Source organism: Python bivittatus, unplaced genomic scaffold (genome assembly GCF_059951505.1).
Source record: "Python bivittatus isolate LINGU-HERP-01145 unplaced genomic scaffold, Pbiv_v1 ctg000350_np1212, whole genome shotgun sequence".
NCBI lineage: Eukaryota > Metazoa > Chordata > Lepidosauria > Squamata > Pythonidae > Python > Python bivittatus.
This window is the reverse complement of record NW_028277074.1, coordinates 23,026,942-23,054,740: the sequence shown is the minus strand read 5'-3', so window position 1 is coordinate 23,054,740 and position 27,799 is coordinate 23,026,942. Positions and strand designations below refer to the sequence as shown.

General features: G+C 36.6%; 1 protein-coding gene across 4 annotated transcripts; it reads left to right on the top strand.

The window, feature by feature from the left end:
• Positions 1-8,978: 8,978 nt before the first annotated feature.
• U2AF1 (U2 small nuclear RNA auxiliary factor 1) lies at positions 8,979-27,117 on the top strand. Of its 4 annotated transcripts, XM_007434948.4 has the most exons (9): positions 8,979-9,118; positions 12,572-12,659; positions 15,756-15,786; positions 16,326-16,392; positions 19,667-19,716; positions 20,104-20,202; positions 23,890-24,023; positions 24,155-24,247; positions 26,822-27,117. In XM_007434948.4, exons 2-9 carry the CDS (start codon positions 12,613-12,615, stop codon positions 26,997-26,999), a joined length of 699 nt encoding a protein of 232 aa, XP_007435010.2. In that variant the 5' UTR covers positions 8,979-9,118; positions 12,572-12,612; the 3' UTR covers positions 27,000-27,117. The 4 variants fall into 4 exon arrangements, with proteins under 4 accessions (XP_007435010.2, XP_007435008.2, XP_007435009.2 ...); XM_007434946.4 differs by lacking the exons at positions 15,756-15,786; positions 16,326-16,392 and adding an exon at positions 17,096-17,162; XM_007434947.4 differs by lacking the exon at positions 15,756-15,786.
• The last annotated feature ends 682 nt before the right edge of the window (positions 27,118-27,799 follow it).

The following is a 27,799-nucleotide window of genomic DNA, read 5'->3' as shown; positions in this document are numbered from 1 at the left end:
GAATGATAACCTAGCCAGGTTTTGGCAACATATAGTTTTACTTTCTGCATATCTTTCTTCCATATCTGAAATTGGTGAGATTCATTTTACTGTATAATTTGCATCTTATCAAAGTTAAATATTGGCTCTGTTTATGCAAAGGCAGATTTTTTTTCCCAAAAGAATTTATATAATATCAACAGTCTGCTGGATGCAGTCAAAGAGGCTTAGAAAGCTATGAGCAAGCCCCTTTTTTCACCTCAGAGCCCAGGCCATGAACACTGAACAAATCCCATCAGTGCTTGGGGTGTATTAATAGCATTGTTGCTAAATCAATGGTGAATTGTATTGCTAATCCCTCGCGCTTATTCAACCAGCTCAGCAAGTTTCAGCAGCACAACGCACCAATACCTTCACCAGTGTATTTATAGGGTAGATGTGATGCTCAGCACCTCAATCCCTGAACCTTCAGGACAGACGAACAGGAGAAAACAAAACCAAGATTATGCAGAGAGTGCATTGACAGCTGTTCTACTCCCTGCTAAAGAACAGGCCAAAGTCATTCTCCTCTCTTACAGAGTTATTATTGCTTGTCCAGTGTTGAAACCTGGTCTGAAACTGGCTTAACTTAGTTTGTATTATGCCAAAGTAAGCAGTACATGCTTGCCTGACCCTCCATATCACCCTCCAGATGTGGACTCTGACTCAGGTGGCACAGAGGCAAAATAACAAGAATTTAGTCTAATGTACCTGATGAACAAGTTTGGGTGAAGGTTATCTAGTGGGCCAACTTTGATTAAAAAGGACCTGCTGGACTGTTGCAAAGTCTTGGCTTTGCTGTTCTCTGTGGCATCTGAATTCTCATGGAGGCATAGCAGATTGTTTCTCTTAAATGGTTTTCAAAGTCAGAGATGATTAAATAAAGGAACAAGAGTGGACAAAAGGAATGGGACAACCGAACTATGTTATTTTCTAAAATTTCATCTAGTACTTCATAATGTCCTCTCTATCAAATACTTGTGTCTAATTATAACTTACCCACAAACAGTAATTTTAAGTAATGTAGTAATGAGATTTTACTTTTTTCTTCCTCGTCCATCCCATTTTCTGTTCTGCTGGGTAGCTACATATTTCTTACTTTTTAGTTTATCTAGAAGATGTCTGAGAGCCTTTTGAAGTAAGAAATAAGCTAAAATGCTTTATAATAAATAAATCAAGCAAGCAAGCAAGCAAGATGATTGTTGCTCTCATGGCCAGCAGTCTTAAGGAAAATAAACAGGGTTGAGGTCCTAAGTAATCCCCGCTTTGGTGTTCATTTCCACCCACCTCTGAAATAACCAGGCTAGTAAAACCATCATGAATAAGAATCATGCAGTGACTCTCCCTCTGCACTCTATAACATTTCTCATAAGAACAAAAACACTAGGAAAAAAAATTATCTGCACTGCTTCACCATTTATGCAGAAAGCTTGCATGCACTTCTACACTAGCAATTTATAGCACTGTGCACTAACAAAAACAGGTTTTATATCACCACAATGATGTTTGGATGTTACTATAAATTGCTAGCACAGATAATTTCACTAAGCAAACATTCACTAGGATGGGAAACGATATACTATACAAAGACCAGAAACTTTTATCTTACACATTTGTGACAGCTTATGTTAGATGATAATACAGTATCTTTCTAATGTGTTACATGATATAATTCATGTTTACATTTGTGTATATGAATCCAATAGAGTCTCTCATAAATATTTGCTATCCCAAATAAGTGTTAGATAAGCCAAACATCAAGACGTGTGCTTCAACTTGAGAAGCACAAGTACAATAATCAAATTCCTCCATTTCTCAGGAGAGTTCTGAAAAGGCAAACAACTGAGAAAGAAGTGGGAAAAAAGTGGGATGGGGGTGCCTCTGATAGTTGGCAATACTATTGGAACATAATGATTTTTCTTTGCTGCTTTTAATTTTCTATTACTGTAATGCTGTCTGCTGCTCAGAGCTAGTTGGAATGGAGCTGCACAGAGATACCACTGATAGCACAGATAAATAAAAAACTAAATAAGATGGAAGGAAAAAGGCAACATGTTAAATAAAAGGTTCTGAAAGATGTGGCAGTTTTATTCCCTTTCTCAAAGAAAAGAATTTACCTTGAAAATAATGCTCTAAAACTATAATCTGCTGTAAATGTTGCGGCAAAATGTTGAACACAGCTGCTTCTGTTTACAGAACCAGAGATTTTGCATGACACAGCTTTTTTTCTCTTTATCTCTACACACTGGAGCTCAGATAATCTTTCTAGTGTATACACAGCACAGCAGAAGTAATATGCATTCTTCAGCTGAAATCACAACCTGCTTCATGTCCATCCAACCTCTTTTTCTGTGGATTATGAACCGGATGGTGGGGCAGGCTTTCTCTTCTGGGAAACCTTGACATCCAATGTTTCCCAGAGCAGAGAATTTGTAAACCCTGGTCCTTTCTTTTATCTGAACAGATAGGGGATCTTTGTGCCATATTAGATACAGCTTGCTTTCACGATTCAAAAGATGAAGTGGCACTAGGTATTAATGATAGCACAAATGTAGCACTGAATTGTACTTCCCACCATCACTGAAGTCTCCCTGCTTCCTCTACAGGTTGTGAATTTTTACCCACAGAAATACACTGCTGATATTAAGCATGGGTACATTTCATTTACAATTCCTTATTCATATTAGATTAAGCTGCCAAACCACTTACTAAGCACAAATTTTTAAGTCCTAGGCTATAAAGTAGCTTAGTCATTGCAATTTGGTTGGGTCTGGTTTAGTTGTAGACACCTAACCAGTCAGCATATCATGATTAAAGATGAGAGAAGCATTGCTATGACTGTCCAGATTTTACTGGGCTCCATTTTCATTAGCCTTACGCAGCATGGCCAAACAACATGGAGTATGAACATTTTATTCCCCCCTCTGCTAATGGAATGCACGAAGATGAGTAAGTAAAGGCAAACTGTAAGAAATATATCGTGAAAAAGAAACTTGTATGAGGACCCGGGACCTCCTCCCCACAGCAAACGTGTATGAGGACTCTAATGATTCTAGCAACAGTTATGTGCAAATCTCTTCCTGATGGGGTCTCTCCTAGCAGCGTCAGCAGCATAGCTTTGCTTCTCCCCTAACAGTTTGTCTTGTATGAATGCTACAAGTGGCAACAGTAGCAAGTGCCTTAACAGCTGGCCGCCATTTTGCATCCTCCTTGATGATTCAGAAAGAGGAATTCTGTGTGTAGAGAGGGAAGGGCAGCTTATCCCTCTATCAATAGTGGAGAAAGCAATGTAGTTTGAAGGAAGGAAGTTAAATGAAAAAAAAAAATCATCGTAGCTGATACAAGAGAAGGGAGGGTTGCTTCATTATTGTGTATAATGGTATTCAGTAATGAACTGGTATTATTATGGTTGGTTGCACAATCAGCCAGATGTTTAGACTGGATTTGCCATTTTTATTCACCTACCAAGTCCTTCCCAAGAAACTGGGATAGGCAGATGTTGTTGTTTGATGGTATTAAAGTTATTATCACAGGATATAAGCTGTTCCAAGTAAAGCTGCCTTTCGCAATTGAATGATGGTGATTTTGTCAATGCCGATGGTCTTCAAGTGGTGCTCCAGATGTTTTGGGATTGCACCTAAGGCCCCTATTACTATTGGTACTATCTTTGCTTTCTTTTGCCATAGTCGTTCTACTTCTATTTGCAGGTCTTTATATTTTGTGATTTCCGCCAGTTCTTTCTCTTCTATTCTGCTGTCTCCAGGTATCACAATGTCGACTATCCAGACTTTCTTGTCTTTCTTATCAAAAGCTGTGAAGTCTGGGGTGTTATGTGGCAGATGCTTGTCTGCTTGAATTTTAAAGTCCCAGAGCACTTTAGCTTCTTCATTTTCTATTACTTTGTCTGTTTTGTGGTCCCATCAGTTCTTGCTTGTAGGCAAATGGTATTTCTTGCAGATATTCTAGTGCACCATTGTTGCTACTTTGTCATGCCGTTGTTTGCAGTCAGTCTGTGCGATCTTCTTGCAGCAGCTAACTAAGTGGTCCACTGTTTCTTCAGCTTCTTTGCAGAAGCAGCACTTGCTGTCGCTGTCTTCTCAATTCTGGCTTTATATGCATTTGTTTTTAAGGCTTGGTCTTGTGCAGCCAGCATTAGGCCCTCTGTCTCTTTCTTCAACTTTCCTGCTCTTAGCCATTGCCAGGACTTGTTATCTGCTTTGCCTGCTAGCTTTTTGTGTGTGCAAGTGTGTGTGGGTGCATGTGTGTGTGTGTGTGTGTGTGTACTGGCCATGTAATACTTTGCCTTGCTGTGTCTCCTTTCTATTCTTCATTTGGTCTTTCTTATAGGCCAGTTTGGTTTCTTTGGTATTCAGAAAGCCTTCATGGTGTAGTAGCTTCAGTGCATCTTCTTCACTGTCCTTCAGGTATTCTTCCAATGTCCTTTTTTCTTCTTTGACTGTCTGGTGTACTTGTAACATTCCACACCCACCTATGCTCCTTGGTAAGTACAGTCTGTCAATGTCGCTGTGTGGATGAAGGGCATGATTCATTGTCATTCTTTTCTGGTCTTCCTATCCAGGGTTTTTAGTTCAGCATGAGTCCAATTCACTATTCCAACTTATTCATCTTATGAGTGGAATTGCCCAGGTGTTAATCCCCTTGATGGTATTTCCACCACTGAGTTTGGACTTTAAGATCTTCTTCACTCTTCTGATGTATTCACTACTAATATTCTTCTTGACTTCAGTTTGCTTGATGTTGTCAGCCTGAAGGATGCCCAGGTATTTGTAGTAATCTTCTTCATCCAGACTCTTGATGTTATTTTCATTCAGCATCTTGATTCCTTCAGTTTTCATTATTTTTCCCCTGTTGGTGGTAAGGGTGGCACATTTGTCCAGTCCAAACTCCACTGCAATATCTTCGCTGTATATTCAGATAGTGTTGAGCAGCAATTCCATTTCAGATGGTGTTTTTCCATACAGCTTCAGATCGTCCATGTAAAGGAGGTGGGATAGCCTGGCAGAGGTTTTTGATGCTTGATAGCCATGGCCTGACTTGTTCAGGATTGTTGACAGAGGAATCAATGTAATGACAAACAGTAGTGGTGACAGTGAGTCTCCTTGAAATTTCCTCTCTTGATGTTAACCTCTCCCAGTCTATCACCATCAACCAGCAACTGTGTCTTCCATTGTGCCATTGATCTTTGCACAAAGTGCTGATATTTTACTGATTCCTGTTATTTCTAGGCACTTGATTATCCAGCCATGTGGCAGGGAGTCAAATGCCTTCTTATAATTAATCCAAGCTACATTCAAGTTGGTCTTCCTTGTCTTACAGTTCTCCAAAATCATCTTGTCAGTTAGGAGCTGATCTTTTGTCCCTCTGCTGTTTGGGCTGTTTCCTTTCTGCTCAGATGGAAAGAGCTTCTTTTCAATTAGATGCTGTTGGATTGCATCAGCAACCAGACCAGTTAGCAATTTGAAAGTTGTTGGTAAGCAGGTAATTAGCCTGTAGTTGCCTGGTGCTGTCCTCTTTGTTGGATCTTTCATTATCAGGTAGGTTTTGCCAGATGTTAACCGATCTTCAATTTTATCTCCTTGCAATATATTGTTAAACTGCCTGGCAATGAGTGGGTGCAGAGCAGTCAGATGTTTCAACAAAAAACCATGCAGTTCATCTTCACCTGGTGCTGACCAATTCTTGATCTTCCTTGCCCTTTTCTCCATAATTTCTGCTGTTATTATAAGTTCTTTCATTTCAGCTTCTTTTTTACTCCACGTCCTTTATCCAAGCTGCATTCTTGTTGTATTTCTATGGGTTGTCCCATAGCTGCATCCAGAACTGCACTGTTTCTTCTTTGTCAGGTGTTGGCTGGTTCATTGCAATCTCTCCATTGATGGATTGGTAGAAACGTTTCTGATTTGACTGAAACTGGAGATTCTGCCTGTAATGTGCAATTCAAGCTTTGTATTTGCTCATCTTCTTGGCTATGGCTGTTATTTGCTGTTTTATTATTTCCAGTGCTTCCCTGATCTTCCTTGTTTCTAGGTGATATTTCTTGATCAGGTATTCTTTGGTCTTTTTGTTCTTCAGCTTCTTTTCTTTCATCTGTTCTAGCTTGCTTGCATCTGATCTTAGCATGCTGATCTTATTTTCCACCTGATCTTTCATTTTGGTGGTGCACTGTTTGGCTTTTTTTCTTGTTTGTTTAGTTTGCATCCAAGGTATTCAGTTATAAGTGCAGGCATGCTGTACATCAATTGGTTTGTTTCTTGCAGTGAGCTGGTGCTTATATTTGATACTATAGCATTGGCATTGTTTAATACTTGTGCTATTTCTTTGTAACAAGCTTCAATGCAGGCAACTTTATTCTGTTGTCTTTGCTCAGTTATTCTTTGTTTCAATTTGTTTTTTTAGTTAGAAGGCTTTGTTCTTTCCAAGGAGAAGACTCTACTGTCTGAGCTACTTCTGGCAAGGCTTCCATTTCTTTGCCCTTGGTAGACCTTTGCAGTTCTTCCCATTCTACTTCTGTGAACACTTTATTTCATGTTATAAATCAACATTGATTTGCTGACCTCTGTTCTGTTATTTCTGATTCTGGATGTTGTTCTTTCCAGAATCAGTGCATTCTTTTCAGATATCCTCTTTTCATTGGACTTGATTTGTAATAGCAGATCACTATTTATTTGTTTTTAGTTGTTGTAATTATCATCATCATCATCTGGCTTTTTAAATATTTAATCAACTCAAGGCAGTGGATATATCTAATACTCCTGCTTCCTATTTTCCCCACAACTCTGTAAGGTGGGTTGGGCTGAGAGAGAATGAATGTGGCTCAAAGTGCCTAAGGGAGGCCTAGAACTCAGTCACCTGGTTTCTAGACCAACGCCTTAACCACTGTACCAAACATTACTGAATAGCACTCCACCACTTTGGGAAAATGTGGAAAAAGCAGCCTGAGCAAAAATTATCCTTCCACTTTTTAATCCCACCCTGAAGAAAAATGCTTTTCTCCATAAAGGGTAGAATAATTTTACATTACAATAAAATATGATGCCTAATTGGATTATCCTGAGCATAGCATTTGATTTTTAGTTTACTTTTGGAATGCTACTTGTGCAACACATTGTTTTGCTCTTTCTGATCAGCTCACTTCAGTGATTGCTTTTAGCTCATTCCATGATACTATTTGTTGCTGCCTTTAAGTCTAATCCCATAATATGGGCACATCACAACTATTTGCATAGCTACTTAATGAAGAGCTACTTACCTCTTTCCAGGTTCTTTTGATGTGTGTCATGAGATAATGAAATAGACCTGTTTCCATTTTTACATTGCCCCTGCCTGAATTTAAGGCTTTGATAAGAATATTTAGATGCTTCCTGGCATCACTTGATATTCAATAGAACTTATGAACCTCCTCTGATCAATTAAGAGCGTTCCTATATTGGAATTCTTTTATGCCATCTAACTTGCTGAACTAGTACATTTATGTTAAAGAGCATTAAAGTAGGTAGATCAAGACTGATACAAATTGCACTGAATCAGCACAGCAGACTCCAATGCTGCCTTCCCAATCTAAAGAACAAAGAAGTTGGATGGAAAAGAGACTGATCTTAGTTGATAAATATTATTGGGAATTTCACTATAACAAAGAAATAAAATGAGGATACAGGCAGGCTGAACAATACAGAGCAAACAGGAGTATGACTATCAGAAGTATTTTCTTTAGTCTTGCAGTTACATTGCATAAATGCTTGTTTGCCAGTGTAAAATCTACTTTAAGAGGATTGATAGCTGAACATATCTGCCTCTACTACAAATAAATATTGAGCTCTGCTTAACTTGTGAATACACCTAATGACTGAGTCAGTACTCATATTATGTGAACTATGGTTCATTTTATAAATGGTCCACTGAAGGAATGGACTGGTTCACACAATGTTGTGTCAAAATCTGTACTTCACAGATGAGAACAGTTGGGTTCCCACACTAATCTAATCCAAAACCAGAATCTTCAAGAAGATGCCTTGGATGTGCAATTGCCCTGCCTCATTCTGGCCACACTTCTTCTTAACAAAGAAAGTAATTGAGGGAAAGACTACACAAAAGCTATGAAAGAGGATCTCCTATGATACAATGGCATGGTTCTCCTGTTCATTCACCATCAGTGTTATGCGATTATTGTATGTCTTATGTAATACATCTGAATTCTCTCTCAGGTCAGTTTATCTAAAATACCAAATTTCAAAATAAACAACTTTTTTGGCCATATTCTCAAATTTACATTCTATGTTCTATTCTAACCAACTTTGGTAAATCTGTGTGTTCTCTTTAGATGGAAGAGTTATGTAAATATATCATCAAATGACATTCAGCCAATCTTGGCTTACACCCCCCCCCCCCAAAAAACTGACTAGAAGTGGACCTAATTAGTTCTTGGATGGGAGACCCAAGGTAAATTACTTGTCCTGCCCATGTTTCCCTCTTTCCAATATATCAATAAGCTATATATATATATCAATATATATAGCTTATTGCTAATATTGCAATATATCAATAAGCAAAAGGCCTTTCATCCCTAATAGCTTTCCGCCTATGGTATTCCTATCAGAGCCTTTCCACAATTTATCGCTCTGATTTAGTCCACCACTTTAAATAAGAACGTAAAACATTTTATGGGATGGAAACCAGATGTTTTTAATTGTAATAATGCACAAAATCAAAATAAGAAGGAATGACTCAGAAAGAATATGCACGAAAAGGACCCACTGAAACTAACCCCATACTCCGGGGCGGGTGGACAAAACTTCCGCCACGCTGGCCCACCCCAGAGGGCGAAAACCAGGGAAGCCGCGCGGAGCACTCCGAGGCGGTAGCACCAAGGCGCATGCGTGAGGCGTTTCCTGGCAGCCCCACCTTTCTGTGCCGATTGGTCGGAGGAGCTCGATCGTTTCACGGGTGGTGGGACGGAAATATTTCCGTCGCGGCCTTGTGACGTGTTAGGTGGGTGCCGAGGGCTCCGGCGGTCGGCCGGACCGGGCAGGTTGTGAGAGATGGCGGAGTATCTGGCCTCCATCTTCGGTACCGAAAAAGACAAGTAAGTGCGTTATTTTTCCCCTCTCCGAGGTCCCCTAAACGCCTGCGATTTAGCGGGGAGGACGGCGAGGCTTGTGACAGCGCTCTGGCGGAGACCATTCATAGCAATGGATTCCCACGAGGAGCTCTTCTTCTTTCTCTGGGTCCGAGACTCGCGCGTGCGCGCTCTTCAGCCGTAGAAACCCCAAGCGCGCGAAAGCTCCAGCTCTTCCATTACAGCTGCTGTTGCTGAATGCCTCGTGCAGACTGGAGCGGCGCTCCAGATTGTAACTCGGCAGCGCGCGCGGGCGCGCTTCCTCTCTCTGGAGGAGGAGCGCGTGGCAATAAGCGCGCGCGTGCTCTCTTCCGGAAGAGAGCTACTGATGGCGGGCTGCTGACGGCGAGGACTTCCTCGATCCGTTTCTCCCTTTCCTTTCTCTCCCATTACTCCAACGGTCCGTTTTTATGGCGGCGAAAGCGCACGTGAGGAGGCTTTGTCAGAAAGAGACAACACTAAAGGCCTGAGGTGGTTCTTCTCCTTATTTTCACTCTAAAGGAGTTCGGGCGGGAAGTCTTCACATAAACCTAAAGCTCCTGTTGCTAACTCTCCTGGGGAGAAAACCTGGCTTTTAGCGTTTTCCTGCCCTCTCAGTCAGACATCAGGCTTCAGTTCCGCTGAAGACATTTAAGGAATAGGGATTGAGAAATTTCGCCTGGCCACCATTTTTTTTATTCATTATAATGCGAAGTGAATTCTTTTAAGTTTTCTCACAGCCGTTTGAGATCTTCCGTGGAATTTTTAAGGAATCCTGGGTGTTTGCTTGTTAAAAAACTATGTTCAGTTAATATGCTATGGATGTTTTATTTATTTGTGGGAGGATTTCTCCCTCTTGTACTCCCCCTCAATGTCAAAATATCGATAAGATAAATATATACAATTGATACATAGTAACAAAACCACTAACAAATTCTGCTATTTGCAATCCAAGCAACAATTATTACAGATTAAAAGCTTTGCAAAGTAGCTCCATCTTATCTGCTTTCCTGAACACCAGAAAGGGTGCTATCCAAGGGTTGGCTGTTCCAGAATAGAAAGTAATTATCTTAAACCCCAACTGCACCACATCACACATGTGCAGAATCCTCAATATTCCTACTCAAGACAAATGGACCATATCAGCTATTTTTACTTGAAAAAGATAGTCCTGGAAGTATATGGAAGCCAAATGATAAACAGGCTTATAGGTTAAAAGCACCTCTTTAAATTGTACTTGAAAACCTATTGGGAGCCACTTCAGTGCCTGCAAAATGTGTGCTGTGCAGCTGGAGTAACTTATCTGCCAGTAGACAGGTAGCTGCCTTTTGACCAATTGCATTTTCTGGATAGTTTTCAAAGGCAGCTCCATGGAGACCACATTCAAGTAGTCTGTTCTGGAGGTGATAAGTTATTGTCACCAGGGCCTCCCATTTCCCATCAGGCAAAGCTGGGCAGAGTCTTCTAGCTATGGCCTCCACCTGCCTACCTTGTGTCTAGATAATCCCCTTCATATAATACTCTGCAGTTGCAACCCCATCACATTTTCTAAAGTCTTCCCTGACTGGCAGTTGAAAACAGAGATCCAGGAATGCCTCTTCATTGCCACTTCCCCCATAAAGGCAGTTACCACTTCCAGATCCAGCTGTTCATACCACACCCCCTGTGGCTTGGAAGAGCCAGGTAGAGCATGAATCACCCAAGTTGTGAAGCTCATGCTGCCAAAATGACTCCTAGGCAACATTGCAGAATGATATCCCAGTTGCTTGTTCAGACCCCATCCATGCAGAGTTCAAACCGGAGTGAATGTGAGCAATTGTATCAGCAAAATGTTGCAAAACTTTCCACAGTGGCCTGTGGAAAGATCTTGCCTGTCTTTTCCAAATGGGAATGGATCACTGTAAACAAGGCATATTCTGCCAATGCAATAAAAGCAGAGAAATATTGATGCTTTGCTATCTTTATCTTTACAATGTAGGCTCAAACACAAGTTCATATGTATGTTTGGTCAAGTTCTCTTCTAGTCTTCCACTACTGGTGTTCCAGCTGCCTCTTCTGTTGATTCATTTCCTGCAGCTTCCTGATAAACTAGGAGAACAGTAAAAAAAGGGAGAGGCCTTGGGGCCCTTTTGTCGAGTGCTCTGGCCATCTCTGGAGATCCAGAGCTTGACCACAGGTTCAGCAGAATGGTGTGGCAATTTACTGGGAAAACTATCAATCTCTCATTGGAATACCCTCACCTGTCAGATTGGCAGTAGTTATGACCCTTATCTAGACCAGGTAGTAATAGGATGAGGAAAAGGGACCTAACACAATATTTCCAAATCACTCCTCTGAGATGAAGACTTGATTAAACACATGGCCACCTTTTGGGGGCAGGCCAAGGATTACTTGGGACATGTATGAAGTCCTGAGCCTTTGCAGAGCTCTTCCACCCCACCCTGAATAGGAAGATTGAAGTCTCCTGGGTGGTTTGCAGTATCATGAATTTCTGGCTCACAGTTGTTTAACAACTAGAGATCTAGCAGTAATTTCATGTCTATTTTCTGCCAACATTATGCTATAATATTTAAATTTGACGATCCCTGATATACAGCAAGCACTTCTGTTACAAAGCAGCTGTATATGTTCAGTATATAATTGTTGAAATCAAGAAGTAACTCTTGATTTGGGCCTAATATGGTCAATTACTTGTACTGATTTTATATATCATTTGGTTTGCTTGTATGAACACTGCTGTGTCAGCTGAAATCTCTAAATGGATTTCAGTGGAAATAACTGCAGTACTGGCTTTAACATTACTCTAAAGGAAGGTTCCATTTCTTAGTTGTGTTAAATGAAGTTGATAATGGGGGGGCTTCAGTATTTATAATGTCTCCTAATATTACCCAGTTTTAATTTACAAGGTCTAGCATTCATATTTATTGTCCTGAAAATGCTTCATTTGTCTTGCCAGTTCCTTTATTGGCAGGAATTAAATTGCATAGGTTTCACGAAATTAACATGAAACATTTCCACATAATTTTTGATCAGATTTTTTTTCTACTTTGTATACTCAGAGACCAGGATCAAATCTGAAGCAACAAGACTTGTATAGATCTTCATTGCTTTAAATTATAGTATAGATAAAACATATCTAAATTACATCCCAATACAAACATACAGTGTTTGGGTGTAAGCTTAGCTTTGTTCATGGAACTTTTGGGGAAACCAGCCTAAGATTAGATTGATAAAATAAGACAATAAAACATATTTTGAGAAGTACAGCACAGTTCATGAAGTGTTTTGTATGTAAATGATCACATCTAAAGTGTAAGCAGTTTTTAAACCTGAAAATGTTCTCAATTTGATTTATTATTGATTTATTATTTCTATGGATACCAATCTTAGTGATCACCAAACTTTTTAAAAATGATTTTCTGTATTTTTATTTGATTTCAGAGTCAACTGTTCTTTTTATTTCAAAATTGGAGCATGTCGCCATGGAGATCGATGTTCGCGGTTGCACAATAAACCGACATTTAGCCAGGTTTGTGTATTTTCTTTTTACAGACCCTTACAAACATTTTTTTATGTATCTGTGACTTTTAAAGCTTCAGCTTTGTAAATAACTAATTTCTGAATTGCTAAACGTTTTTTTTATAAGAAATGTTCACGAGTTATCTTTTCCGAAACCTGCCCTTTTAAATTATTTTAATCTGTAGCAGTTAAAAGTAATACTTCTATGAATCTGATACGTTAGAAGTCAGCCAGTGATAACCTTTTGAGTAATATTTGGCATAGTAAATAGTTGCCTCTTTTTTTTTAACTGAAGAAATCTAATTTGACCAAAACCTCCTTTGATCATTTTTCTGATAGAGTAGTTCTGTGAAATGGCAAATATGTGCAAATTCCTGCACTTTAACAAAAGCTGGCATGAAAATGTATCATCTTTATGATTATCTCTTAAAGGGAAGTATAGGTGAGGTAATAGTAGCTGAATTGATTTTTATGTAGCACAACTTAGATTTCAGTCATGCTAACAGCAGTACAGTCATTTTTAATACCATTAAAATAGATAGGATTCTTACATCCCAGTAAGTCAAAATCAAATAAATCACATTGTAGCTTAGGGCTGTAAAGATTGTGTAGTCCAGTACATGGGTAGGCAGCCTGGTGCTCTCCAGGTTCAACTTGAATCAGCTCCACCTGGGTAGCCATGATGAGATTGTAAGCATTGTAATTTCCAAACTCTGAAATGTATAACATTATGTACTCCTGGTCTAAACTAGTTGCGAATTATCAAGATAGCTTTATTACCAGGAGTGCACAAATCCTGTAACACATATTTTGTCTTATTTTATTAAGTAGCAAAGTGTTTTTTTAATGTGTGAATTTCCATACATTTTAGCTTTTTATACCTCTTTTTAAAATACTTAAGATTAAAATAATAAAACAACATTTGGTATAAAAACAAAGCAACTGTCAGCTATACTATGTAACTTGTAGGGACAATCTGTGATGGAAGAACTGCCATTACCCAAGCACTGCTGATTAAGGCTAGGTAGAAAAGAAGTTGAGAGTGCAGTGCTTTTGCTCTTTTCTTTTCTTTTCTTTTCTTTTCTTTTCTTTTCTTTTCTTTTCTTTTCTTTTCTTTTCTTTTTTTGCCAGTGACACCAATGATATAGGGAACATATTTCAGCTGCAGGGCTAGATGATTTTGCTCATGAAAAGCCTCCACTTAATTGTCTTTGACATACTCCTACCCTTGACGCATAATGCCCTGTTTCTATGTCAGCATAGATTTCTTTTGCTGTACTAAGAGACCGACTGGTGGCCTATAGTATTGCTGCCTTAAATTATAATACACTATAAAAAGAAGCTATAAGAGAAAATCCTATAGATACATGGCTAGAAAAATCTCATTCAGTTAGTACTGTATTCTTATGTATATCTAAATCTCATTAAGTTTATAAGGAGGTACTGTTTTTGTATTCTATTTCTAGATAACCACATTATTTAGTCAGTTTACAGGTAAAAATTATAACATTGCTCCAGGATGTTTTTCAATATTCCAGTCTAGTTTGTAATCCCAGGTAGTCTGCTATCCAAGTATTAACAAGGCCAATCTGATTAGCTTCCAACCAGGGCAAGGTTGTTCAGGTGTTACTAAAACTTTCTGTAATCGGGCACTCAGCAGAGCTAATTTAACAAAAATATCCAGCCAAAAGATTCAGAAAACGTAGATATATATGGGAGAAGACAGTGCTTCAGATCACATGGCAATAGGTTGATTAGTAAGTGCTAGAATTTCCAGTTGTATTTGGAAAGATGGGAGACTATTTGCAGATGGCAGCTCATGGCATAATATGATCATAATGACTGGTCCTTGTTAACATTCTTACTACCTTATTTATACCTTGTCTACCTACCAGTAGGGCACTCAGGAACCTTAGAGTGTAAAATAAAATATAAATAGCATCAAATAAGCAACAATAAATATTAGTACAAATCAAAAGGCTTAGCTAAAGAAGATCTTGATTCCTTTCTTGAAAACAGAAATAATTGAGAGGGGGCTACATCAAACTTCAAACGAAGCACTATAATTTAGGAACAATGCAGGAAAAGGTGTCGTTCTTTGATGGGCCTTTGAAAGCATGGGTATCTTTTAGAGGGTTTCTCCTGCAGGCTTAATATCCAGATAGGTTCATAACTACATAGATAGATAGCTCCTAAGCTGTTTAGTCTTGGAGTATTTTTACAAAAATATATATTTTGTTTTTAAACTTTGATCTGTCCTAATGCTTTTTAAATGTTGAATAATCAATAAAATGCTATTGTTTAATGCTCTGCTAGTGTTAGGAATGTAAACATATTTTTTAAAATAGGAATACCAAGTTTCTGTGGCATTACAGTTCAGTGACTAAATTTAATTAAATAATTTGCCTCCTGTTGCAGACTGGTTGCAGTAGTATCTTGCTTAAAAAATTGTATTATTCCATTTAAGTTTTTGACTTGAATCTTCCAACAGCTTTGGGGATCACCAGCAGCTGTTAGATGTAGAACAGAATACAACTTCTGTATACTGTATATTAACTTGGTTTCTGATGTCAAACCCTTCCATTATAGATATCTCATTAATAGTGTACACTGAAAGGTCAGTTAGCCTGAACTGAGACCTAGAAATTATGAAGTAATTGAATTTGAATTACTTTGTCCTGTGTGTTTACAGTATTGTTCTGTGACAGGTTAAGTACTTAACAAACAATAGATATAGCTTACACTTTTATGGTTAATGCAGAAATTGCATTACTAAAGAATATGATTTTTAAAAAATCATGCAGGTTCGTGCCAGCTTGCATAAAATCAGTATTAGTAGTTAATCAGTTATTAGAACAGAAACAGTCAACAGTTGATAAAACAGTTATTTTACCGTGGCTAGGGGCCACAGGTTAACACTGGCTGGTTTTATAAAAAGAAATAAGCTCTGAAAACAATTTTGTAAATATAGTGGTTTATATCAATTCAAATAAAAGCTCATATAAACTAACATTTTTATTAAATAACATTGAGCGACTTAAACTAATATGGACAATTCAATTCTGAGATATTAGATTACTAACTTAAACATGGTTTGTTTTTTCAGACAACTTGATATTAAGAAGAACGGTACAAATGTAAGGTTTCAAGTCTGCCTGGGCAAATTCTTCAAGTAGAAAAGTACAAAGGCTGAAAGGAAATTCTTTCTTTAAAGATCTGCAAAAAGTGAACATTTAGAAACTCATATTATTTAAACAGAAACTCCACCAAGAAAAGTCTTGATAAGAGAAAGTGGAGACTGTATGGCAATCATATTTTGATATATTGACATTATATATTGTGGGCATTAAGCAGTCATTTTATGTCTATATTGAATGAGTTTAACTTTAAATGAAAAGATGTGCACAGATTGGCTAATGAGCTACAAAGATACTGTATTATTAATTGCATTTCTAGATGTGGGCTAAGGAGTGCTTCTTGGTGAAATTAGTAACTGTTTTCATAATATGAATGCTTGAATGGTATTTTAAAAACATGGTGCAAATACAAAAGAAAATAGCATACAATTTGAAAAAAATATATATTAAGCTATTCACAAAAAGTTGTCTCTTTGCAATTGTCTGTTATATGCACAGCAGCCAGTAGAATTCCCCTTTTTATTTTTTTTTCCCCGCAGACCATCTTGATTCAAAACATCTATCGTAATCCCCAAAACAGTGCACAGACGGCTGACGGCTCACACTGTAAGTCCCACAGTTGGAGAAATTTTTTTTTAAGAATGGTGTTAAAGAGCCCATTCCTAAATATGAGAAAATCATGTTGGCTTCTGAGCTGCTGACATAAAGCTGTTGCAAACAGGACAAGTGATGGAACTCCTTACATAATGATCAAGAATTTGTTAAATGCCTTGGCATATGCAAAAAGAATGGCCCTTAATAAACATAAATTGATTAGAATTTTATTTTCTTTATAAGAATGTGAAACATTGCTTTTGTACTGTTAAGAATAAGCACTAGGCATTTATCAAAAGTCTTGGTCTTTTTGTCTGAAAAAAAAATTTTTTTTTTGCCATAAACGGTAAGTGAAACGTAGAATTTGTTTCACCTTAACACTCTTAAACAATAGAGATTTCATGACAACCTTATTATTGTATGTTACAGCAACCAGACATTTTTAATACTTCCATATGATTTTTATGGCATTAGGTTCAAGGATCAATAATTAAAATATAATTTGTTGCATTTGAAATTAATACAATAGTAAAGTGTTGTGAGATCTCTATTTTTTAATGTTAGGGTGGTTCAAAAGGGACACATATTTCTCTCGTGGGAGAAAATAACATTCTCTCTTTCAGCACTGAGACTCAACTAAAAGTGATCACCAGACGGAAATCAGTTTGTTAAACTTATTTTCCATAATATAAAGTTGTTGCGTTTTGTATTTCAGACCATTGCCCTCTTGAACATTTACCGTAACCCTCAAAACTCTTCCCAGTCTGCTGACGGTTTGCGCTGTAAGTTCATACAAGTTCCTTCACTGGTTCCCTGGGCTTGATTGTCAGAGCTCAGTGTCAACTGAAGCTGGTCTACCATTTTTAGTTTAATGAAGCAAACTGACCACATTTTATAAAATGTGTCTGAAAATTTTTGTCCTCAAAACCCAGCCTCCCATCCCAAATTTTGTGTCCTCTGAAATTTTGGCTACCCACCCATTTTATATATATGTATATATTTTTTTAAGGAACAGTTAAAAGCCTCCTTGAGTCATTGCTCTGCTACTCGGTCCTTGCCACTAGCATCAGTCATTTCAATGTATTTTTCATACTTTGCTGTTATTCAGTGACTAGATCAACAGCATATTAATTTAATTTAAAATGTTCCATCTATATTTAGGTGCTTAAATCACTTTAATTTGACCTCTCTGTGTAGGTACACTTAAAATTCCTTTCTTAATTTAAAAACTGAAATTTAGTAAGTTATGGGAAAATGTGGAGATTAATTTGAAATAACTCTGAATACTTTGTAGTTAATGAAATATGAAAATCTTATTTGTCTACTGTATACCAGTAGAAATAAATGATTTAAAAGGGTAAATAATTGAGCTAGTCTGTGATTTGCTCTTGAAGCAGTTAAACAATGCAATGATCAGGAATTAATAGTTAAGCGCAGCATGCTGTTTATGGTGCTGTCTCAGTTTCCCACTGCTAAATAATATGCAGTGACATGTAATTATCTGAGCACATGTTAAAATTTCCTTCAAGCTGATAATTAATTCATATTTAGGCTACACTATCTACTGTGAAGTTGTTAAAATTTTATTGGTCCAAAATCTGCTGGCTGAATATTCAGCAGCAGGTATATTTTAATAAACACAGACTTTGAAATATAGTGTTTAAAATTTGATGTTATTAAAGTAATAATCAACAGCATTTTGCTGTTAAGGAGTTGCATGGTTTGTTACAGACAGTTCGGTTATTAAATATTTACATTGTTTAACTATTGTGCTCCCCTTTGCTGTAATACAGTAGCATCAATAGTATCTAATAATAGTACTCTGATGATATATTCATTTAGTCCAGAGTACTATTTTGTAATTTGATTTGTTTAGGATTATTTTTTACAGGAAAATACTTTTATTAAATTTAGAAAAGTCACATATGGCAACAATTGATATCTTCGAAAAACCAAAGTACATTAAAATAGTGTTAATGTACTGACAGAATCTGAGAAAGTGGATAGCCATTAAGTTATATATAGATAGCATATTTTGGAACTTTAATGGGGACTGTTTAATGCATTTTAAAACCTCATAAAATATTTAAATGGTGTTAAATATTGGATACCTAATGGTGTCCAAATATTTAATACCTAATTTTATATGTGTCGTTTTAATTTAAATGTAAGTGTAGCCATTAGCCAGTTTTCCTGAACTGGTTCCCATACGTATATATTGGACAATAGTTCCCGTAATCTCAGCATGCCGTTAGCAATTATAGAAGTTATACCACAATATATCTTGAAGGCACTGGGCTGTTTGTTATACACTGCCGTTATCTTTATTGAAATAGATCTAAAGTGGATCACAGATAATTTTTTTTAATGAAGTATTTGGGAAACAATGGCTTGAGTTTTCCCAAACATTAATATTTCAGACTCTTCTTTGTAAAACCTCCTTATTTGAAAGTATAAAATGTTTTCAGTGAACTACAATTGAATCTTTTAAGTTATTCCATTGTATTTAAAAGTTTGGGATCAAATAGATATAAGCAGCATTAATATCTGTTTAGCACACATTAAAGTACTGTAGAGCCATCAGTTTTTGCCATACTCTTTGGTTTGAATTAAATATATTTAAAACATTTGCTTTTATAAGAACAGGTGGCCTAATTGCCTGTAAAGTGTTCAACCTAAGGCATGGAAATAATATTGCATGGCTTGCTTTAACTCTTCTGAAATTTGCAAGATTTTTGGAACAAAATCCCTCCCCCAATCAGTAAACTTAATTAAGGTGGAGGGCTTATTGAAGGAATGTCAGATATTTTGTGTTAATAGCTATGTTCAATTGTATGGATTGTGAGCAGTTTTAGTTATATCACCAAACAAATTTTAATACTTGCTTTTAGGAATAATAATTTTTAACATATATTCCCTTAGAATATTTAATGTCCTTTCTTATTTTAGTCCTAGAAATTATATTTCAAAGACTTACAAAAACTGTATTCATACTTTAAATATTGCAGTACTCAACATCAGATTAGTTTCCTTAGTTATCACTTAGTCCATCATGAAAGTGTGCATTTGAGTTGTTGATTGAAACTATAAAATTGCTGTGATTTTTTTTTTTTAGGGACTTGCAGAACTGCTCATGGTCTACTTCTAATTTTTAGCTATGTTATATATTTTTTACTCCAGTAGACGGCTTCTACTGTCATTTCACTAAAAGTAATATACAGTATACTCAAAAGACCTTTGTATTGTTACAAAACAGGTTCTAATTAATGTGACTTGATATTTACAGGTGCTGTGAGTGATGTTGAAATGCAGGAACATTATGATGAATTCTTTGAGGTATGTTATACTGAACACTGCTTTGGACATTTCTGTAAATGTGAACATCAAGAACTACTTTGCTGTAGTTAAAATTATACCTTCTTAAGGTTATAATGAGTAAAATATTTAAAAATTCAAATTCTGCCCAGTGCTTTTTAGGCCATGAGTTGTACTGCAAACCTGAGTGATTAAATTTAAAATGTGTTTATTATTATTATTGTTATTGTTATTGTTATTACTATTTACAAACCACCAAAGCCATTTGGCAGCTGGTGGGAAAAATATAAAATAAAGTTTATATAAAATAATTGTTATTGTGATGACTCCTTATGTATTTAATAGTTTTCTTTTTGTGTCACATTGAAAATAATAATCCAGTGACAGTAAGTTTTTTTTTCTATATAGGAGGTCTTCACAGAAATGGAAGAAAAATATGGCGAAGTAGAAGAGATGAATGTCTGTGATAACCTTGGAGATCATTTGGTTGGAAATGTATATGTAAAGGTAAGATATAGAAACGAATGTAGATGTAGATTAGAGATACACTCTAAATGGAGTATGTGGTTTATTTTGAACCTAAAACGTACTGCATTCTGGACACTCTGCTGAACTATTACAGATTAGGTAATGGTTGGCAGAAGAAAAACAGAATGTTTTTATTATTTCAAGTCTGGAACAAAAGCCAGAAAGTTTGCAGAGTGATTTTACAGCAAATAGAGAAAGCCTGGTGCATATTGTCCCTTTTCAACAGCACAGCATATCCCACTGCCCTGCCCACAGTCTTCCCAATGCTTTCCATTCCTCCATCCTCTGTCTGCCCTCAGCCACCAATGTCCTTGAGATTTTTTCCACTCATCTCTTCTGCCCTGAAAATATTTCTTCCTCATTTTGATTTGTGTCTCGAACAAACTAATCACAATTTATTTTGTATCAGAACCCATTATTTCAGTTTAAGCACAAGCCACCCTAAAGTAACTACTGTGCACATCCCTAATCTACATGACCAACAAGTCAATATCCATACCTGCTGGTTAAAATGTATAACTTTTTAAATGTACTGCTTTGTATGTCAGTGAAACAACTAACATTCTTACAAAGATAAATTATCAAGTGTGAGAGGATGGGCACAATACTCAAAGACAGATGGAAAGGATCATCAGAGTGCCTGAGAAGGATTTATTGTATAGCCAGTGATTCTCAAACTATGGATCAGGAATGATAGGGGATATGACCAGTCTAGAGTTGGGTCAACTCCAACATTAATGAAATCATTAATTTTATTCATGAGGCAGGCGGGGGGCACACAAATTTGTTATTTTCAGAGATTGTGGGACCACAAAGAGCCACTGGCATAGTCCACTTGCATTTCAGGGCCCAATTCCTTTATCAAGAATGCAAAAAGCTCCATTTCTTTCCATGGAAGTGTTTTCACTGCCCTTTATAAAGAGCTTGGAGTCTGAAACACATTGTGTTAAACAATACACAAACTTCTCAAGTATTTTGAGGATCACTTCTCTGTTTGTCATAAATTATTTAAGCACATAAAGTATATGTCCCCAATAATATGCCTTAACTATAAGCATTGTCTAGTATGAGTGATTGATATGTTATGCATCAAGTTTTTCCTACAAATGGTCTTCTAAAGAGAATGTCATTTTCTAAAATTCTGGTTAGAATCCAGAAAAGTTCTAGAATTAAACTTTGTCTTGGTAAAGCTGTTAAAACAAAACAAGCAAAAAAAAAAAGTAATGTACTGTGACATTTGATACTTTATTTCTGTTAAAAGTCTAGATGCTTTTAAAAGATTATATACTTTCCGAAACAGCAATTTCTGCCATTTATTCAAAAAGAGTTTTATTAAAATCTTATTGCAGTAGACAGATCTAGATTAGAAAAAGTTATTTTCCTCTTTCCCTTTTGAAGCCTCTGCTGTTTGGCCTAATTTTCAAGTTCCCTTCTGTGAAGGTATTTCATATTTTTATTGTTAGTACTGCCACAAAATATTGTCAGGTAGCTTACTTTATTTTTACAAGCCATTTTTCATGTATAGAATCAACTGATTTTTATAATGATCAGATGGCATTCTTTTTAGGTCATACTAAAGCTAGGTTTTTAAAACATTTTGGAAAACTTCTGCTATTTTGTTAATTGATAGCAAAATATTAATATTTTTCTATTTGGCTAAATCTTATTTGTAGACAGACTCCCTTTGCCTATTGAAGAAAGCTACTTTTTGCTGCAGTGTAATGTTTTTGATTAGTATGGTCAAAATCGATAAGGATTGGACATTTTCGAATAAGTCTAGTTTCTATTATCACAGTATGACAGGTGGAAGAGAATGTCTGTTTAGAATGTTGCTGAATAAAACATATCAGGCATGTAAATCCATTCTCTTTTCTGGAGGTTGTGTATTTTTCACTGTAGATTGAAAGAGTTAGATTGCATCTAGCACAACCTTAAGGTATTTTATTTTCCATTACTTTCTGAATCCACCTGGTGAAATTCTTTTTGCTATCTCTTAGGTCTTATTTAAATTAATAGTATCCCATCTTTCCTAAAATTCAAAGCACCTAACCTCTCCCCCCCTAAAATAAGTTATAAAATTCAGCAGTTTATATCCAGTTGTGTCCTTCCATTGTGAGGACTTTGACTCAGCAGAGGCTTCTGTAAATAGAAATTGGCAAAGATTACTTGATCAAATTCCTATTTCTGTTTCCTGTGCATTTCCTGCATTGCTTTCAAGTGGTCCTCCAATCTTTTATAGCAGATGAAATAACTGAGGGATTGCAGTAGGAGACAGAACTGGTGAAAATGACCTTTTTCATACCACTCTCTTCAGCTTTAGCATCAGCTTCTACAGCACAAAGTTTTCCATCAACAAAGGGCGTGTAATTGTTTTTACACGTTTGTATCCAGTGTCAAAATCAAAACAAGGAGCAGATGAAAATCAGCATAACAAAATAAGAAGGAAAATTACTTAATCTAACAAGCCATCAGGTCAAGTTAAAATCACCATAAAGAATCAGAAAAAAATAAAGAGGGGCTTCTTAAAAATCCCCTCCGAGTCTTTAGATTGCAGCAGAAACTATTATAGAAAGGACAAAGCAAGCCGTAATAGGCGTAAGAGTAGGTCAGCCACTGAGGAGGCCCTCTTTTCCATCCTTACTAATTGTAGCTTTACAGCACAAAAAAAGATACTTGTTGTTGTTATGCACTCATATATTGATAAAATGATATTGAGTTACTTACTGCCTAGAGTTTTTATAATTTGCTTAAATATAAATATTGGAAATAAATACAATAAATGTTTTTCCAATGTTTCATAATGCTGGAAAATGCAGGTGTTAGGTGTTCCAGAGGAAATTTACGCTTGTGTATTTAAAAATGATGTTTGTGTATGATTTAGATTATTAGATTAGATTATTTAACTCTGTTATCAATTTAATACATGATATTGTTATAATGAATGAAAATATAGTATAGTATAGTATAATATAATTAATATAATATAATATAAATATGTTTTGGTGGTTTTCAGGAAATCATATCAAATATTTCTAAATAAACATTAATTAATAAGAGGAATGGGGAAGATATGCTGACCTTGCTCCTAGTATCCTAGTGTCCTCTATTACCATTTGCATAAGTGACACTCTTTTAAGAGAGCTAAGGTTCTCCTTGTAGCTATACTCTTTCAGATCCAAGATCAAGGCCCAAAGAGGCAGGGTCAATTTGTATAGTCCCATCTCATCTTGTGAGCACTTAAATATCCTATCTTATTCACAAGCTGCAATGAACAGGCCCATCAATCACAATACTCCGAACATTACTACTTGAAATGGTCAAATTTTGCCAGAATATTTTTCCTTTGTCTTGGAAACAAAAACCTGGAACATAGATGTTTTATAGGAGCATGCAAAATGTTTTGTCTCAATGTTTCAGGCACAAAAGTTAATAAAATATTCTGCCCCAAGTGCAAAATATGGCCGTTTCAAGCATTTGGAAGCATCGAGTTGGAAACAGGTATTCTAGATTGAAACACTTCCAAAATGTTTGGGAAAACTCATTCCATGCTCAAAACATTCCGAAACAAATATTTTGCAGACGTCTAGTGTTTTGCTTGGAATGTTTTGCACATCCCTCTGATTCAATTCAACAATGAAATAGAAACTTTTGTAAACATTATTTCAGTTTCGACGTGAAGAAGATGCAGAAAAGGCTGTGATTGATCTGAACAACCGGTGGTTTAATGGACAACCAATTCATGCTGAGCTTTCACCTGTGACAGATTTCAGAGAAGCTTGTTGCCGTCAATATGAAATGGGGTAATAAAACCATCTTTTATGATTGCTTTATGTCTCTTAGAAATTATTTTATGTGATAAAAAGTACTTAAAATCAGGAAGCAGACTGTAATGTTCTTAATTAATCAATCTGATTAATCTATTTACTCCCAGGGAGTGTACAAGAGGAGGTTTCTGTAACTTTATGCATTTGAAACCTATTTCTCGAGAATTGCGACGTGAGCTGTATGGCCGCCGCCGCAAGAAGTAAGTATTTCTGTATTGTGAAACTTCTGGAGTATTTTTAAAAAGCATATTTCTCCTCAGGATTTTTTCAAAGAGGGAGAATTTGTAAGTAAGATGTTAAAATGCTAACCATTTTACCCATTTGTTGCCTAATATGAAGATTAAAAACAAAGACATGGCACAATCAGCAGATGATGATGATGATGATGATGATGATGATACACAACATCCCAGTCTTAACAATTGTTGATAAGAAAGACAAAAAAAGTCCAGGTAGTGGACATTGCAATACCTGGAGACAGCAGAATAGAAGAGAAAGAACTGGAGAAAAATCACAAAATATAAAGACATGCAAATAGAAATAGAACGACTATGGCAAAAGAAAGCAAAGATAGCAATAGTAATAGGCACCTTAGGTGCAATCCCAAAACATCTGGAGCACCACTTCAACACCATCAGCATTGACAAAATCACCATCAGTCAATTGCAAAAGGCAGCTTTACTTGGAACAGCTTATATCCTGCGACAATACCTTTAACACCATCAAACAACAACATCTGCCTATCCTAGGTCCTTGGGAAGGACTTGATAGGTGGATAAAAATGCCAAATCCAGTCTTAACATCTGGCTGACTGTGCGGCCAACCATAATAAATAATACTAAGGAATCATTTATATATTCACTGGATTGAGCTTTTTGAAGATGATCTCTTTTTATAAAATAATGCTGGAAAAAATATTAAGATCACAGAACTTGAATTCTGCCATTCCTTAGTATGTATGTATTACAATGACTTGTATGCCCAGCCAGCATCAAATTTCAGGTGAAGTGATAAGTGACTTTGTCCATAGAATGTTTAGGGGGAAAAGTCATAACCACCATCTGGAAGATCTTCAGTGTCATCTTTCCCCAATAAGGTCCAGGGCACTTTAAATAATTGTCTCTGTATTCTAGAGGTTGACCTGGTGCATGGTCTAACTGGCTGCTAAATTGCTGGGGATTCCTCAAAGTGCCTGCTGTAAACCACGCAGATCCGTAAGGGGCAAACTGTCCTAATGGTTCCTACTTCCCTAGGAAGAGTGGTTATGGCAACAAACCTTGTAGTCACTAAAAAGTGGTCTGAAGTAATATCTTCCAGTCACAGACCACATTGCTACTGTTCCAAGATAAATACCAGATCAAGAATACGGCCTCTTTGTGAGTTGGGCCCATGATGACTGGGGACAAGCCCATATGTCCATGAAATCCCAAGCCAACTCTGACCCTATCCCCAGGGAAGAAAGGTTGAAATCTCCCCATACTAACAACCCTGGGGAATCAACCACAAACCCTTTGGTGAGGTCAAGCAGCTCAGAAAAGGATGGTGTTGAGCAGCCAGGTAAGCAATTCAACACCCCTAGCTTACCATTGAGTCTACTTTCACAGATGAGGCCTCTCATTTTATTAACCTGTGGTACAGAGCATGTGATGTCCGTCAGTCTCCCAAAGGATTATTGCCAGTATCTGTCTCTTATGTAGTAGTCATGGACAGCGTAGCACCAGAAGCCAGGGCCAATTTCAGATAGGGGAAACCCCCCCACATCCTTACCCAGCCTGAGTTTGATAATATATGCCAGATATGTATGTAGATGAGAGTAGATATATTACAGGCAGTTTGCATGTGTAATCAGATTGCTGCCATGGGTTAAATGGATGTTGTTGATTTTGTAATACAGTAAAAGTTTAGTGCTTCTACACCACAATCACCCAATCTAGAAGAAGCTTCTTGTAGTACTCCAGTTCCATGACGTAAAGGAGGCTGAAACCAGAAGGCACTACTTTTCAATTATGGGGCCCGTACTTTGGAAAAGCTAGAATGGCCCTCGGTGGCCTTCCAGAACATAGTGAAGACTATTGGGAAGTGAATGTGTGCCATCTGGAACAGGATTTTCATAAGAATGTATTTGGTTTTATGTATTTATCAAATTTCTAGGCTGCCTATAAAAAGAACATATTAGATTATGTTTTGTGGTTTTTCATTAATTTAGACAAATGTATTTTACAATGGACATTTTCACTTGTCATTTAATTCTGTTGTAAGCCAGGGAGTCTAACAGATTCAGCAGCATATTAATTTAAAGATTTTTTTAAATTCCATAAGGGATATTGGGGAAAAGCAAGGGGCCTAAGATGTAATACTATTGCTATAGCAGTTATATCTCATTTCAACTCCATTAGATTTATTTCTGAGTATTCTTTAAAGCAAAATACTAACATTTGTTAATGCTGCCTTGGTGTAACTGCTGAATATAAGTACTAATGACTAGGGCTGTCATGATCAATTCTAATAACACTATTTATAGCTTCAGACAAAATATCTATTCAAAACATGTGCTGAATTAGAGGATAGTTATTTCTTGGCAAAAGATCATTGATCTCTTCAAATTATTAATACAAGTAAACAGCCTTCATTTATGTAGTTATGTAATGATGCAAATTATATTATGTAGAATACTTGAATTATATTTAATATTTTGCACTTATTCCTTATATATTAGTTTGTGGACAGGACAATGAGAAGTAGTTACAGATTGCTTATTTTTATTTGTTTAACAGGCATAGATCTAGGTCAAGGTCCCGTGAACGTCGCTCTAGATCCAGAGATCGTGGTCGTGGAGGAGGAGGAGGTGGTGGTGGTGGAGGAGGAGGAGGAGGAGGAGGAGGAGGAGGAGGAGGAGGCCGAGAACGTGATAGAAGGCGGTCAAGAGATCGTGAAAGATCTGGACGATTCTGAGCCATGCCATTTCTACCTTCTCTGTTAGAAAGTGTTGTAGTTGATTGACCAAACAAGTTCATAATGAAACTTTTTTTAAAAGATGGGCTTCTGAATAAAAATTTGTAGTGATACAGTTTTCTTTGCGTAACTGATTTCTTATAGAAAAACTCTTTATCATTTTTGACCCTGATAAATGATTGGGGTAATTGCAATGTACTGCAGAAACCTGATTTTTACATTTAGATACAGATGAAATTATTAATGTATATAATATTAAAATATTATATACATTAAAATATAGTTAAGCAATTTGTTTAATTTTTTTCCTTTTCTGTTACGCTTTCTGCTTATTTAGGTTAGCCTAGGCACATCTAAACGAAAGCTGTGCAAGGAGCATTTCTTAGTCAAAATGCTTAGTTGCATAAATCTGTATGTTTCTTTGTTACTAAGAAATTTGTGCTCTGTGGATGTGGCATTTACAATAAATCCAATTTTTGACTTAAAAATTTAAAGTCTATTCTCTAAGCATTCCTGAGTAGTTGCTACTCCCAGCTATGCCCCCCCCAAAAACAACCCAATGAAATCTCATTTTTAATAATTCTGTTTCATCATAAGTGCCATATTAAAACTAAACTTAGTGGGGTAGAGTTATCACAGGATACCAAGTTCTGTGTTGCAGTTTGGTTGTAAAAGAACTGATGGAAAAAAACATTCTGGGGCAAAAATGACTTGCATTATTTAGGATGTGGGCTGTTAATCCAGATGTAGAGTTTAGTAATCAGAGTTACCCACAATTCTTACCATATTTGTGTACCTTC